Here is a 17,676-nt window from a genome sequence, read left to right on the forward strand (position 1 = left end):
CAAGAGGTCTCTTCTGCGATCCAGGATCACTACAACATATTTGCAATCATACAACTGTTTTTTTGCCGTTGTGTGACACATAGAGTTTCCGTTGTCTATCCAACACTCGTGTGATCGAATACCAGACAACGGTTGTTTATACACTTGTTAGAAGAAGACTTCATAACAGTTTTATAACACATGTTATAATACAAAAGAGACAACGGGTGGATAACATGACCATTGTCTAAAAACTTAACAACAACAGTTTTATGAATAAAACCTTTATTCTAGTATAATATACACAATGGTTTCTAGCAGGCTTGTCAAACAACAGTTTTTAATTTTTTAAACCTTTGTTACAGTCCTCTTCAAACTACGGTTTCTCTATTGAAATATTGTCTGGATAATTGTTCAACAATAGTTTGCACTACTTAAAAAATAGAAGGGACAACGGTTAATATAATATAAACGGTTGTTTGAAAACTTAACAACAACAATTTTATAAATAAAACCTTTATTCTACTTTGTTACAGACAACCATTTACTAGCAAGTTTGTCAGATAACAGTTTCTATATTTATCAAAGATTTGTTATAGTCTTCCTCAAACAATGGTTTCCTTCTTAAAGTATTGTCCAGTTAATTATTCAACCATATGTTTACTCAAAAACAATTATCCCATATTATCACATACAACTGTTTATTTGCAAAAATCTTTTTGTGCAATGAGACATACAACGGTTTTAATCATTTTTGAGTGACTTTTACCTAATTGTTTACAAGATTAAGCACATTATATAAAATAAAAGAAACCAATAATTTATAAATAAAATTGTATTTGTCGTAATACAATAGTTATTTTACAATTGAAACTAATATTAAATATACAAAAGTCATCAACAAAAGTTACAACTATAACTAAAAAATTATACCAATATTAATCGGGATACAAAACTATTTAGTATAAAAAATCTTCCCTTACTTTCTCCAAAGATTAAGAGAATTCTTCATCAATTTTGATCAAGGCAGGATAACATGAGTAAATGACCTCATGCCAGGTATGCACACTGATGGTGCAGCTTGCAATCACTTGTTAAAGTTTGTAAATTAGGCCATACATCCAGCTCACATTGCTCCTGTACAGAAACCATATCTTCTCATATGTGCATGATCTCAAAAGAACTCCATGTAAAAGGCTGGCAACAGATTCTGTTTCCAAACATAAAAAATTAATACCCGACAGTTTCGGTACATGCATAGTTTTTACAGACTTACAATACTAAATAATCTTTATGGTCTTATACCAACAAGGCTAAAACTAAGTACATCTATGTAATATGAAGATGAACATGACAATTAGTATGAGGAATGACCTTTAACTTCTCCATATGAAAGAAAAGACTGAGGATTTTCCTCTGTTTAACCCATCTATCACCCTCAGCTTCTATAAGTCCAACAATAAGAAGTTTTGATAAAGGATTACCTCCATTGGCTTGTATACTGTGTGTGTGATGTGGGCAATTATCGGTACATGTGTCTTCACCCTGAATGAAGCTAATCTAAATTTAATTTTAGTATCATATAAATTATTACTCTGAGAAGTGACCTTCTCAGGTGGAAGGTCTATACTGAGATTTCCACGCGAAAGGATAACACTATATGCCTCTTGCAGGATTTCATCAAAATGAGTCAAACCCTAAATCAGAAAGAAAATAATGTAGAGATCCCTATTTAGCAAAACTACACGAGGAAGAAAATCAATAATCAATATACTAGATAATTGTATAGAACTGGCATCAATATTTTTAACTCACTTTTATGTTCTCAATTCTTGCAAATATTTGAGTCTGGCTCAGATCACCCAACTTAGATAAATAGTCACGAGCCTGCAAATGAGCAAAAAGAAGTTAGCTATCGCACGAATCTGAGCATTTAGTACCAACTATAGGACAAACAATAAAAAGAAATTTGAAAAATTCCTGTTTAATGCCAGAAAATGAACTTACTTCACGAACATCTTATGCATTTTGTTTTAAACACCCCATGTCCTTATCACCTAAAATTAAAATTGAAAAATGATATATTACATAAACAATAAAGTTAGACTATTGTGAAACTTAGGAAAGAAATGTAAAGTTAGACAAATTTCATATTTCAATTTCGGAATAAACAGCTACCACCAGTATATGTATTTGTTTCATCCATGGAAATGATATAATATTTTTTAATACTGCATATATTTTCAGCCCCAAATGTATATTACCAGCTAACATCTTTTTTCAAAATAACATATAAGTTGCAATAATTTACAACTGGGTTGGAGCATTTGTACTACCTAAGTTGTTTGTTGTCATTTATGTAATAAGCAGGAAAACATGTGTGACTAACATAATTGCAACAGGGTGAATCAAAAAATGAGGGCAGAGAAGATAAACAATTAGGAGATAGAAGTAAAAAAACAAGAAAGAACATGAAACCTTTAAGAAAGTGTGGTAAAATATTGTTGCAGAGAGCTAATTTGACTTGGAGGCTAATGCTTTTTCTCTAATATGACAGAGTTCTCTGTATATTGAAGATAAGGAAGAGTTGCAATATTAAATTGGTTCTGACAAGAAGGGGAGCATTCTTATCCGAGTATAATGCTGCTGATAGAGCTGTGTGTACTTCTGCAAAAAAAACCAATATAAGCCAGTGAGGTGAGTATTAAATTAGAAGATAACAAAATGGTACAAAACAAACCTGAAGAAGGGATTAAATACTATTTATTCTTTTCTCCCAAAGACTTCAAATTAGAAATCTTAGCAACAGAAGGCATAAGCTGAGCATCTGTACCTCTGCAACAAATCAAACAATTGTTGCAGTTGGACAGGAATCCAAACAGACAAAGTGGCACTCAAAATTATGCCAGAGGGCTCTCCTGCTCCATGAACACCTCTCCGTATCATCAACCTTGCATCTTCACCCATATTTCCAACTTGAACTTCAACAAAGGACGATACAATTGGTGGATTGAACTCTCATCGTATTCTGCATGCTCTCATTGTATGCTCTCATAACATACATCTCAATTAAACAAGACATCAGAACAAAAGTGTTATAAGACAATAATAATGTATTAATCAGCCAAAAAAGACATCGTGCTCAATTAGAACAACTCCAAGTACAAAGAGACGCTCAATTTATAAAAACTAGTAATATCGAGAGTAATCAAGTCTAGCCGAAAATTTGTAAATGGTACAAAAACTCTTATATCTAGTTACTTACATTGACGAATTCCTGATTGAAAACAGCTTCATCTCCGAAATCCGGAGCTACATTTCCAACCAGAGGAAGCTCACAATAAAAACAACACACAAATCGGAAAAAAAATTAAACATAAATCTGCCCAATTAATTAACACCAACACTTGTATGGTCAACTATAAACTACAACAATCACAAATGTAATAAATATATAAAAATAAGAAAAACTTACAGCCTTGACGATTAAGCTACGAGAGGAGCGAGAAGAAACGGAGAGAGATGTAAATGATTTACGGAGAGCAGAGGAATTGAAAAAGGGAGTAGAAGAAGCAGCTAGGGTTTTGTTTATTAAATTTGGGGGAAATGTTGAGACATGGTTTAGAGTTAGAGCGAACAGATTGAGTTGTCAAGCCCTACAAAATACGGAGCATCTCATCTATACCTTGGATTGTGAATCCAAAAAAATGGAACTAAACCCGGCGAATAATCAAGTAAGAGACATCCCTAAACCACTTTGTTTCAATTGAAGAGAGAGAAGAGAGAGAGGGAGAGAGAGAAAGTGTTAACCAAGACGGAATGAAAAATTATCAATCAAGAATAAAGCTGGAGACCTAATCAGAGAGATGAAGATATAAGTAAGATGAGGTCTGAGATTGAAAGTAAAAGGGGGAGATATTTTATCAGATTTAGAAGTAAAGGGGGGAAACAAAATTTTGTGAAGGGGGAAAATGCTTAAGAATAAAATCAAAATTAGTTTCAATTTCAAATTATTTATTTATTTTTATAATGATTAGTGTCAAAATATTTTTATTATTTTTATATTTTTTTCATATGACTAAATTTGATAAATCTTAACATTCGTACGGTTGGATCGTCGAAAAAATCATTTTAAAAATTAATCTTGTAAATCGGGAACGAGTCTCGTTGTCGGGAGGGGTATTTTTACCAGATTTTTCTAATCCTGACATGCAAGATGAAGTTCAAATTTTTTAATAATTTTTTCATATGACTAAAATTGATATATCTTAACATCCGTACGGTTGGATCGTCGAAAAAATTATTTTAAAAATTAATCTTGTAAATCGGGAACGAGTCTCGTTGTCGGGAGGGGTACTTTTACCGGATTTTTCTAATCCTGACATGCAAGATGAAGTTCGTATTTTTTAATAATTTTTTCATATGACTAAAATTGATATATCTTAACATCCGTACGGTTGGATCGTCGAAAAAATCAATTTAAAAATTAATCTAGTAAATCGGGAACGAGTCTCGTTGTGGGGAGTGATACTTTTACCGGATTTTTCTAATCCTGACATGCAAGATGAAGTTCATATTTTTTAATAATTTTTTCATAAGACTAAAATTGATATATCTTAACATCCGTACGGTTGGATCGTCGAAAAAATCATTTTAAAAATTAATCTTGTAAATCGGGAACGAGTCTCTTTGTCGGGAGGGGTACTTTTACCGGATTTTTCTAATCCTGACATGCAAGATGAAGTTCGTATTTTTTAATAATTTTTTCATATGACTAAAATTGATATATCTTAACATCCGTACGGTTGGATCGTCGAAAAAATCATTTTAAAAATTAATCTTGTAAATCGGGAACGAGTCTCGTTGTCGGGAGGGGTACTTTTACCGGATTTTTCTAATCCTGACATGCAAGATGAAGTTCATATTTTTTAATAATTTTTTCATATGACTAAAATTGATATATCTTAACATCCGTACGGTTGGATCGTCGAAAAAATTATTTTAAAAATTAATCTTGTAAATCGGGAACGAGTCTCGTTGTCGGGAGGGGTACTTTTACCGGATTTTTCTAATCCTGACATGCAAGATGAAGTTCATATTTTTTAATAATTTTTTCATATCACTAAAATTGATATATCTTAACATCCGTACGGTTGGATCGTCGAAAAAATCAATTTAAAAATTAATCTAGTAAATCGGGAACGAGTCTCGTTGTGGGGAGTGATACTTTTACCGGATTTTTCTAATCCTGACATGCAAGATGAAGTTCATATTTTTTAATAATTTTTTCATAAGACTAAAATTGATATATCTTAACATCCGTACGGTTGGATTGTCGAAAAAATCATTTTAAAAATTAATCTTGTAAATCGGGAAAGAGTCTCTTTGTCGGAGGGGTACTTTTACCGGATTTTTCTAATCCTGACATGCAAGATGAAGTTCATATTTTTTAATGATTTTTTCATATGACTAAAATTGATATATCTTAACATCCGTACGGTTGGATCGTCGAAAAAATCATTTTAAAAATTAATGTTGTAAATCGGGAACGAGTCTCGTTGTCGGGAGGGGTACTTTTACCGGATTTTTCTAATCCTGACATGCAAGATGAAGTTCATATTTTTTAATAATTTTTTCATATGACTAAAATTGATATATCTTAACATCCGTACGGTTGGATCGTCGAAAAAATCATTTTAAAAATTAATCTTGTAAATCGGGAACGAGTCTCGTTGTCGGGAGGGGTAATTTTACCGGATTTTTCTAATCCTCACATGCAAGATGAATTTCAAATTTTTTAATAATTTTTTCATATGACTAAAATTGATATATCTTAACATCCGTACGGTCGGATCTTCGAAAATATTAATTTAAAAATTAATCTACTAAATCGGGAACGAGTTTCGTTGTTCGAAGGGGTAGTTTTACTGGATTTTTCTAATCTTGACGTGCAAGATGAATTTCAAATTTTTAATAATTTTTTCATATGACTAAAACTGATATATCTTAACATCTATGCGGTTGGATCATCGAAAAATTTTATTTTAGAAATTAATCTTGTAAACCGGAAATCTCATTTATAGAGTAATACTTTTACAATGGTTTCCTTGAAACACCATTGTGTAAAGATAAAATAAGACAACGCTTTTTTTATTATAAAACCGTTGTGTGAGCATATCAGCTTTTTTCAATCTAACGGCTAATATCTAATCTCATTTCAATCAAGGGCTATCATTCATACACTTCAGCAATCCGAGTAAAATGTTTACAACCAATCATGGGGTGCCACCTCATCAGGTGGTGCCCATTGAAATTATAAAATAACTATTTCAGACAACTGTTTTCTTCCGTTGTATGAAGTTTTCTAAGACAACCCTTGTAAAAACTGTTGTGTGAATTACACAACGTAATATCTAAAAGCTTGTATGAGACCAACTAAGACAACACTTTTGATTTAACATAAAACCGTTGTATAAGAATTCGGCTATTTTTCGATCTAACGGCCAATATCAAATCTCATATCAATGAAGGGCTCTTATTTTGCCACGTCAGCAATCCTTGTGAATGATTTACCACCTATCACGTGCTGCCACCTCAATACGTGGTACCCATTGAAATTCCTCAGACAACGGTTTCATTCCGTTGTTTGATGGTTTAGAGGACAACCTTTCTAAAAAACCGTTGTCTCAATTACACAATGTAATGTCAAAACCGTTGTCTTATATCCCTATACGTGAACATAGTAACAATGGTTTGTAATAGTTGTGTTAAAGATCTACAACAACACTATATTTAAAAAACTGTTGTCTGACTCGATGAGAGGATACAACTTGTACAACAGTTTAAAAATGATGAATATCCGTTGTTTGTTCTAGAGCTCACACAACTGTTTTTTCTGTAAAATCAATTCACCGTTGTATGATTTTTTAGGACGACGGTTTTTTTTTAACCGTTGTTTGTCAAGCGTTGTCTGATTGCAAATTTCTTGTAGTGGATTCTCGTCCATAAGTCTACCTAATGCTAACTCATGAAGTGATAACTAAGATAAAGCCACACATGGAAAATAATTACATGATGTCTCTCGTATCTATTTTAAGCCTCTTGGAAAGAGCTAACAAATATTGAGAAGATTTAAAGATAAAATCTAAATGTGCCGCGTATGCCAATAATTCGATGAAAGGCCTACACGCTTGCATCGTGGAACGCAAGAATGGTGGAAAACAATCACATTGCCAAAATTATCATCTCATCACATGAACAACAAAGTGATCACAAAATATTTTGCAATTTTATTGTGAAAACTATATGAAGATGCATAAAAAAAGCAAGCCAATAAAGCCAATAAAGCCCAAGTCCTAATGCTCAATGCCCAAGTATCAAGTCTATTCATAGGCACATGATTCTAGAAAGATTCTAGATTAATTAGTTGTCTTAGTAGTTGTTTATTTGTTTTGTCCTAGGAGGGAAATTAATGCTTTTTCCTTAGCTTTGCAGTAGAAGGACAGTGGTCTATGGTCTTTGTAACAACCTATATTATAAGAGAGGATTTATCCTTGTAAAATGATCCATCTAAGGAATGAATGAAAGAGCTCCACGTTAAACCATATAGTGTTAGAGTTACAATTGATTTCATGGTATTAGAGCTATGAATTACCTCATATAGCTGGTTTGCTCATTCTTTATCACTTTATCTACATCTTTTATTGTCGAAATGGTAAAAAATGATAATGTTGTTTATGCTAGAACATCTATTGATGTCTCAAGCACTTTGTATCTTCACCCTTCTGATGGTAACAACTTCATGACTATTGACAAGCTTCAAGGCTCGTCTAATTATAGATCTTTGACTGTCTTCAAAATGGAAGCCTGGGATGCCTGGGATACAACTGATGAAGTGAAGAGGGATGCCTGGGATGCATGGAATAACATGATCATCTCTTGGATTCTAGGGTCGGTTTTGAATTTCATCAAAAAATCTATTATGTTTGTAAGCAGTGCTCATCATATATGGAAGCATCTTGAGCAACGTTTTTCTCTCACCAATGGATCTCAGAAATACAAATAAGGAGTTGTATGAAACCAAACAACAAAGAAAGCCAGTTATCGAATACTACATTCATATGAGGTCACTTTGGGGGGAGCTGAAGTCATTGGTCATCCTTCTTACTATTACTGCAACAACTGCAGAAATTACAACTCTAATTATTCTTGCTCAATAAAGAGAAGAGAAAAATTTGTTCCAATTCTTGAATAGATTGGATGACATATATGCTGCTCAGAGAAGCCAAATGCTTATGATGGTTTCTCTTCCCTTGGTCGAGAGTAAATAGTTTCTGAGTTACATGTCATTGATGGTGCGGAGCTACTAATGATTTATAGTAAAGAAGGAGCCACACATGACAATAAATCGATATTTACATAAATTTTTCATACCGGATTACCAACCATCTCGGTAGAAAAGAGCCCGACATCATGTCTTTGTTATCAACTCACATGTTTAGACAAAAATGTATTGCCATTAAAGTAACTTTCAAGTACATGGCAGAAGTATTTCAGTAGAACAAAACACATACAAGAATAGACGAAGTCAAATTTTATCTACTACAAAACCATTCTTTTACAGAAAAGTTCTAAACAAAAAAACATAGATGATATGCTTCTACTATAGATCACATAACATACAAAAATCATTAACAACACTAGAATTAGATCTATTATGCTTCTGCTTCCATAGTAGAACACAAAATACTTGCACAAAGGACATGAAATTCCGAAAATATACTACTAGAATCATAACAGTACAAAACATTTTGTAAGGGGGAGACGAATAAAGCAAAAGAGATGTGTGAATAAATAGAAAAAAAGAATAATCAGCTGAAGATTCAGTTCAAGCCAAATTGGACAAAACACATTATACATTTGACTTCAAACACAAGAAAAAGAAAAAAAACTGGTGTATCCAAATGCATACAAGTTCCACCCGTATATGTAAATAAAATACCAAAAATCTATTCTATTTAATTTATATATTTTTGTTTCGACGGCTTTACCATACACGACCCTTAAATTCTCAAGTAATTGGATTGCTACAAAATTGGAAAACTCACGCCCTCGACTGTCAATATCTTATGACTTTTTTCTCAGTTAACCTTTAGTGTGGTTTTGGTATGTATCCATCAATAGAAAAAATATGTGTAGCAGTAGACAGTGCTAAACGAAGTTCATCAAGTTTGGGACTCGCAATGACTTGACAACCCAGTCGAGATCTGCTTCGTATTAAACCCAACTCAATCTTTTTTAGTAAAGTATAAGTATGTTGCATTATAAACCAAATGTATTTAGGAAAGAAACCTACAGTTTCTGTGAGGCCAAAAGTAAGGTATAACATGTCATTTTTCTCGTCATTGCAGATCCTCTAATTTATGTAATACTCTATATCATAAGAAAAATTCACTAAAAATTTAGTTTTATTAAAATAGATGCATGAAGTCATATTGCTAGTGAGTAGTGACCAACGTAGAAAATTGTTGTGCAGTTATCCAAGCATAGGGAGAAATAGACCATCACAATTACATGATAAGTGGAACAAGCAAGCGATTCTTCAAAAGCCCCTATATTAAGAATCAAGTTTAACTATCTTTTACATATAGAGAAAGAATACCAAAATTGAACAAAACCTAATTACATATTTCACATTGTGTAATAGGATTAAGTGCACCAAAAACAGTTCTAGATTCTAGAGTATTAAATGTTACTAGGGCGTGTATTAGAGCAAAAAAAGCTTCATTAAATTAAAGACCTTACATAGGTATCTTGATGTTTAAAAACAATATGCATATTACTTTTATGACAAAAAACATAACAATTAAGTCAGAGATCATTTTTGCATTAATACACGGCCAGATAAAAAATATTTATCCAAGTGCTTACCTTCAAGTTCTATGTCATTTTCATGGGCAGCTTCCAACATAGACATGCCAACAGGGACCTTGATGGCCTTCTCCTCTCCTCCATCACCAACAAATGTCAGAGAAATTCTGCAGAATCACATAACAAGAAAAAAATTATATATATTAACACAACTGCAGGATTTTTTGTGTATTATGATTCTACTATATATAAAATCACATAAATACAAGTATTCTTTTAAAGTAGAATCAAACAATATAAACACATAGATTATGAATGTAATGTAGAATCAAAATTTTAAATATAACATATTTTTAATCCACTGTAGAACCAATATTTCTATGTGTAAATATAGAACACAAATCGATATGCGTTTGAATTTTGGTCAATTTTGTATAATTTTTACCGTGGAAGCAAAAACAAGCACAAACATAGTTCAAAAACTATAAAAATCACATTCTACTCTCTGAACCTCAAATATAGTATAAAACATTAAAAAACAACTTACCTATTCGATTAAACATCATTTAAAGATGAATTTCTTCCTGGAATCAACGTGAAAAAAATGAATTAAATATTAGAAACATATATATTTTATCTCGAAAACCTTAAAAATACGAATTAATGACTAATACTCCCTCCGTCCATCCATTTGTATACAAATGGTTTGGGCACGGAGGACAAGAAACATAATAAAATAATGTTAGTTTTGTTAAGATAGTGGGATAAAAGAGAAAGAAAAAGTATAATTTAGTCAGAAAAAGTATAAAGTTGGTTAAAGTGGTGGGACCATTTAATATTTAATGAATAAAGTGAGTTTAGTGGGAGAAAGTAGTGAGTGTAGTTGAATTTTATAATATAAAATTTTTACTATTTTTGGTAAGTTTGAAATGTATAGAATTGAATGGGACATTCAAAAAAGGAAAGTGTATAGAAATGAATGGGACAGAGGGACTAACAACTTTTTATGAACCCCTTTTTGCTGAAATCTTCGATATCAAACTCAAATCGTCCATTTCTTACTACCCTCAAATCTTCGATTCCTCCCCACTCTTGTTCTCAATATCTCATTGACTGGGTGTATAGTTTGTGTACTATATGTATAGTTTTGGAGTATGTATCTGTTGCTGTTATAAAATATATTGGGGATATATTTTTTTTATTTAAATTAGGCTTAAAAATTCTAACATTTAGAATAATGCCACTGCATTATATTTAATCTAGGCTGTTTAGAACGTTGAGAGCTGTGATTGTGGTTCTCTGTAGATCTCTATCTAATTAGTTCTCTCTTAATTGATACTCTAATTATAATACCCTTTTCCATTTATGAAAAGAAAGAGGTCACAGAATCTGATGTGAATCCTTGTCTCTCCTTTCAAGCTTAGGGGAAGGGTGTATCCTGTATTCAACCGATTTCTGAAGAATTGATAATAATTTATGGATTTTATAAGATTTTAGTTGATTTTAAATGTTGGCGGATTTTGATGGTAAAAAATCTTTCAGAGTCTTTATGATTTTATGAATTTTTTTTAGAAATATTTCAAAATCTCATATAGGATTTCAAAAAATTAAAAATGTACTACCAAATCCATCAAAATTCATATATTTTTCAAATAAAACAAAATTCATGAATTTTTGAATACCATTATTTCAGTGGAATTTTTAAAAGATTTTGATAGATTTTTCAAAATTTAAATTAAATACACTTAGATTTTAATGAATTTTTAATAATCCAAATTGAATAGATTTTGAAAGATTTTTCAAAATCTGAATTGAATACGCATATAATTTTGTGCTTAAAAATCCTTTAAAATTTTGATCGAGTACACCCAGTCTATTACCATTGCTGCAAGCTGAGAACAGGTATATTTCTTCATCATGATTTATGTTGGTAAATATTTTATTTATATTGTTGAATTATTTCATTTTATGTTGTATTTGTGATATCTATGGTCTATTCTCCGCTTGGAATGTTCTCTTTTATTTTTGCTAAATCTGTTTAGAATGTTCTAGTTCATAATTGAATTCATAGTTGTATATATATTCAATTGATAAAAAAATACTGGATTGTCAACTGTGGATGTATGTTGTTTAAATGCTGTGCTAGTGGCTATTACCAGGCGAACACTGGTTTTTTTAATTATTGGTACCTGTTTGTATCTCCAGAATTATGTCGAGAATTGCCAAACCAAGGCAATCTGAGAGTGGAACAGCTGCAATTGATAGAATCAGCAGCTTACCTGGAAACGTAATTGACAACATCCTAGAACGCTTGCCCATTCATGATGCAGCAAGTACAAGTGTTCTTTCTAAAACGTGGAGGGATTTATGGGATTTGTACCCCAATCTGGTTTTTGATTGGGTTTTTTTCTCACGGATTGTTGCCAACAATGATACACTAGATGAAGAAAATTTAATATCGGAAGTTACAGGAACTATAAATGAGATCCTTTTAGGTAACCCTGGCCCCATTTTGAAGTTCCATCTTTCGGTTCCAGAAGATCTGCCTCTTCATGAAACTCCAAATATGGATTTATGGATTAAAAACATATCAAATAATAGGGTTAGGCAGTTGAAGCTTATAATTGGACCACTAACAGCCTACAAAATACCCTCTTATTTGTTTTCCTGTTCAGAGTTAACTCATTTGAGCCTCACTAATTGTTTACTCAATCCACCGCTTAGATTTGGAGGCTTTTGTAATTTGATTGATGTTACACTTGAGAATGTCATCATTACTGGCGACATGTCATTTGGGACCCAACTCAAGGAATTGAAGTTGAGATTTTGCTCCGGGATAGAACATTTAGAATCCCAATTTAAACAAAATCACCACCTCATCACCTTTCTTATCCACAAAAGTGGAGAAATTGATCTTAAATGGTTTGAATGCACCAAAAAGTTGCGAACTCTTGGTCTCTTATCGGAAAAAGGGGCAGATTCTAGAAAGAGTTATATCAATCTAGAAAAGCTACTTGGAAACATGATTGAAATACGTACTATTCACTTTAATGGCTCTTTTCTCAAGGTAAATTGAAACTCCTATACGAATTGAAGTAGTTAATTTTCTTTGACTAATTTGATTATTAATGCTTACAAATACTCTTGGTGCCAAGTGTTTCTCACTTTTTTTTCCGTCAATATACATGCACACATGTGTATAATAGTTATTGGAGTCAAGTGCAGCTGTTTCGAAGAGACTTATAACAACAACCAGAAAGTTGTCCCTTTACAAAGTTGAATTTTATGATTTGGTTCAGATCCGACATGTTCTTTTCTTGATGAGAAGTTTCCCGAAGCTGCAACGTCTTGAAATAATTGTGGTAAGAACTATTAATTTAATCCGAAGCAAGTTAGATGTTCATTTGTCCTTCTCTAATTTTAATTTTTTTGAGTTTTTTATATCTCAAAATATTTTGTCATTTTTTATTGGTCTGGTCATGACAGACTTGTATATTCTAGGATTGCTTCATCACGATCTTATGCAATTAGATGATATTTGAACAATGAAACTTCTTATGCTCGGAGATTTATTATAAATATTGATATTGCATAATATGCTCATGTTTTATGTATCAGACAATAAGATCAGAAGCTAACTAGATTTATAAATGTTTCATGTTTATGAAAACCATCCTCATATATTTACCTTTGTACGTATTTAAATGGCAAACCAAAGGGCAACCATGGAATGGACTTGGTAGGAAGCAGGGAACCTATGGTATCATCTGTTCTGCAATATTTACAATCACCGAACCTCGTCAACGTGATTTTTGACCAACTTCAAACCGTGAAGATACATAGGATGGCCGGTTCAAGGGCTGAGCTTCATTTCATAAAGTTTTTGCTTGCATTTTCTCCAAGGCTTAGGTGGATTGAACTTCTCAACACCATGACTGATGATCCTAAAGAAGAATCGAGAATTTCAAAAGAGTTGATGAGTTTCCCTAGAACATCCAAAGTTGCACGGATAATATGGCCGTGAACTACTAGTTGCCTAGATGGTTTGGACTTTGAAAACTATTTTGTAGTGGAGTGCACCTTGTGTTAGAAAGATGTTGAAACTTATCTAAACTTCGCATAATGGTGTTATTTTGTAGAGCAATCCTGTAGTTGGCTCCCGTATTTGGTTTGTGGAATAACTTGTAACGTTTTCGAACTTAGCAAATTTGTTGTTGTTATTATTATACAATTAGACCATGATTTTATGAGTTAAAAGTTAAACTATTAATTTGTGTTGCATGTTGGCTTCAAGAAATCACATTCACAAAATAATCACTTCTGCTATATATATATATATGTTTCTACTTTATATTATAAATATTAATAACAATAACACCGCAAAGTTCAGGTTTCAACCCTCACAGCTGGTTTCTGAGGGGAACTAATTTAACAAGTTTCTCCGGAAATTTAAAATTTTTGAATAATTTTTCATATACTACTTGGGTCCTTAATTAATTGTCTAGTTCTGACTTTTGGGGTTCAATTGACTAAATTTTAAGTGAAATTTAGATATATATTATATAATTGAAAATATTATTAATGAATCACCCTATAAACATGTTTACATTGAAAATTGGTTCATAATATTAAATGTCTAGATTTTGTATTCTGTGTTGGTTAATATTTTATTTTAATATTTTTTATCCTTGGATTAGTTTGTCAATGAATGTACTTACTAGATCCCCTGTACCAACAAGTAAACTAAGTTGTCTCTTGTGCTTGCAATTGAATCTATTAAATTAAATATATTAAAGGATGAATGTGCTTATAACTACTAAAAACAAATTGGTGTTAGTTGTGTAATATTTTAATTAAAGGATGAATGTGCTTAAAGGATGTATGTGCTTATGGTAAAAAATGTTACTGAATTTTTTGTAGAAAAAGATGAAGGAGGAGGTTAAGGAAGGAAAGCTTAAAGTTGAAGGTACTAATGATGTGTTAACAATGGCGCTCGTAAGCCTGAGCACGGAGGCAGAGTACGTGGTCAGAGAATTCATGTGAAGCAGTCGGTTTATTTTGATCTTCCGAGGGAAAAAAGCGAGGACAGTGGAAGAAAGGGTACATGAGGCAATTCAAAAGTACATGGCAGAGGAGACTCCAAAAATTATTAAAGAGAGAGATGCATTTTGGGCTGCTGAATTTGAAAAATACAACACACATTCATCAAAAAATGGTGTACAACATGATGGTAGTCCGAAACCAAATTCCCAGCACGCAAGCTGTCACTCTAAGGGTGGGGTTGATGTGGATGTGGATGTGGATGTAGGTGTTCATAAAAATGGGACATTGATAGATAATTTGTTTGTGGATTTAGCGGTGGAGCTTGAGGATAATAAAAAGGTGGCGGGTGAGGATGATAATGGAAGGGCTGTTGAGGAAATGAAAGTGGATTCTTCGGGTGGTTCTGTATGCCGATTGGCTGTTGGATCATTGAGCAACATTGTTGCTTGTGCAACAATTGATGAAGTACGCGTTCCCGAAGGACATGAGAAGACTATCCATGGAGTAAGTCTTGGAGAAAAGAACGCAAGGGTGTCTATCACTAAAGTCATTCAAGGAGATGCTAAGATTTCCTTCCCTATCAGGGGATGAAATTTTGACTGTTCAAGAAGCCATGGGAACTTTTATTGCATGACCGAGAAACATGATAATTGCAGGAAACAATAGCAGTACTTCTCATGTTTTGGCCGCCAAGGTCAGAATGCTTTTTTAGTATGGTTAATATATGTACTATGTGTTTGTTTAGTCTATTTTTTTAATTATTTTTATTTGCAATTATTTTAGAAAACCAAGAAATCCCGTGCTAAGAAAATGAAGAAGACGTATAAAGTAATTGAAGATGTTGAACCAGAGCTTGTTGTTCAAATTGGTCCGAATTATCCTTCTGCAATGAAACTGTTTGTGGACATGGGCAAACGAAGCCTTGAGTGGTGGCCAAACAATTTCTTTTGAGCTAAGCAAAGAAGCATTTGGCTTTACAAAGAAGCAAATCATGTTCTTATCTGATATACATGTAGTGTGCTCTGGAGGTGAAATGGCCGGCTCTGTCATTTGCCTTTTTATTCAGTAAACTTTTCATTCAAAGTTTTTTTCGGAGTATATAGCCTTGGAATAAATATGACAATCTTTACTAAGGACTGCTTAATTTAATTTGTAGCTTCTTGAATGAATATGTGAAGAAGCATAAGATGGTCAACATGATTAGCTTTGTAGATCCGGGCACAATTGGTGCCATTGGATGTGGCAGTGCAGTGCAGAGGTCGCGTGAATTGTGTACAAGATTTAAAGATTCTAGGAAAGGGCAGCATTTTCTCCTGCCGTACAATGATGTGTAAGTATTTTTACTATCCCAAGCTATTAAGCTGTTAAGCCTTGCCAGTTTTTTATTAATTTTTTTCAAGAATTTAGCTTTTATTTTTAAGGAATGGGTTCAATTGTATAGTTAAACTCGATAATATTTGTTGTTGAAATTTATATTAATTGCATTGGTTCAGTATAAACGTAATCAAATGCCTTGACAGTTTTGAAGTTAATATAATAGTAATCAAATGCCTTACAGTATTTAATTGATTTTGTTACTAGATGTTAGGTTTGTTTCTAAGACGGGGGAAATTGTATAGTTCAACCTCATAATATTTGAAGTTCAAATTTGATGATAATTGTATAGTTTCAGTTTTAAAGTGGATTTATTTACCGGAATTTAAATTTTATTAGTATGAGCCTTCAATTTTTGATGTTATACCTGATCATGTTTATTACAGTAAATTACACTCTACTAAATCATTTTTCGCAAAACTGAGAAAATTTATAAATTATCTAGATGTTCAGAACAAGGCGATTGTAAAAGCCATTTGATGAAAAATAAGGCCCATTATTTTATTTGAAATACTGGCTTTAAAATCATCGTTTGGGTCATAAAACGTTTGAAATAAAACCTATAAATGCATAATAAAATATCTGAAAATACCTTAAAATACAGAAATGACATGGAATACACGTATCACGTAACAGTTAGGGTTTATCAGATAATCACACATAAATGACATATTAATTCACATATTTTATTATAATCATGATATAATATAAACGTAAAGTTCCCAGTCGTTACATCCTCCCCCCTTTAAAAGGATTCTGTCCTCAGAATCTTCTATGAAAACAAATGAGGGTATTTCTCTAATATTTCACTTTCGAGTTCCCAGGTTGATTCTTCAACCATAGGATTTCTCCACAACACTCGCACTAAATATACAGACTTATTTCTCAACACTTTCTCTCGCCGATCTAAAATTCTTACCGGTTGTTCTATAAAAGACAAATCAGGTTGGATTTCTATCGGCTCATACTCGATTACATGCCTAGAATCAGGATTATATCGCTTAAGTATGGACACGTGAAACACATTGTGAATATGCTGCATATGAGGCGGTAAAGCTAATTCGTATACAACTTTTCCCACTTTCTTCAAAATTTCAAACGGTCCAACGTAATGTGGTTTCAATTTACCCTTATTTCTAAATCTGGTTAATCCTTTCCATGGCGATATTTTGAGTAGTACGTTTTCTCCTTCCTGATAGTCTATATCTTTCCTGGCTTGATCTGCATATTTGCGTTGCCTATTTTGCGCTGCATCGAGTCGTTTTCGAATGAGTTCAATCTTTTCTTTCATCTGTTGAATTAGTTCTGGACCCAAAATTTTGCGTTCTCCAACTTCATCCCAATATACTGGTGATCTGCATTTTCTCCCATATAATGCTTCATACGGTGGCATTCCAATGCTGGCGTGAT

The 17,676-nt window shown here is 32.6% G+C and overlaps 1 protein-coding gene and 1 long non-coding RNA gene across 2 annotated transcripts; one reads left to right on the forward strand and one right to left on the reverse strand.

Moving 5' to 3' along the window:
* Positions 1–1,023: 1,023 nt before the first annotated feature.
* On the reverse strand, positions 1,024–2,873 carry LOC141664299 (uncharacterized). The gene is made up of 4 exons (XR_012551951.1): positions 2,458–2,873; positions 1,987–2,036; positions 1,795–1,866; positions 1,024–1,189 (listed from the first exon to the last, which is right to left on the reverse strand). It is a non-coding gene; the product is annotated as an uncharacterized LOC141664299 (long non-coding RNA).
* A 9,185-nt stretch (positions 2,874–12,058) lies between these two features.
* LOC141664622 (F-box/FBD/LRR-repeat protein At1g13570-like) lies at positions 12,059–14,892 on the forward strand. Its single transcript, XM_074470575.1, has 3 exons — positions 12,059–12,916; positions 13,056–13,211; positions 14,770–14,892. Exons 1-3 carry the CDS (start codon positions 12,059–12,061, stop codon positions 14,890–14,892), a joined length of 1,137 nt encoding a protein of 378 aa, XP_074326676.1.
* Positions 14,893–17,676: the final 2,784 nt, after the last annotated feature.

The sequence above is a fragment of the Apium graveolens genome, chromosome 6 (genome assembly GCF_009905375.1).
Source record: "Apium graveolens cultivar Ventura chromosome 6, ASM990537v1, whole genome shotgun sequence".
Lineage (NCBI taxonomy): Eukaryota > Viridiplantae > Streptophyta > Magnoliopsida > Apiales > Apiaceae > Apium > Apium graveolens.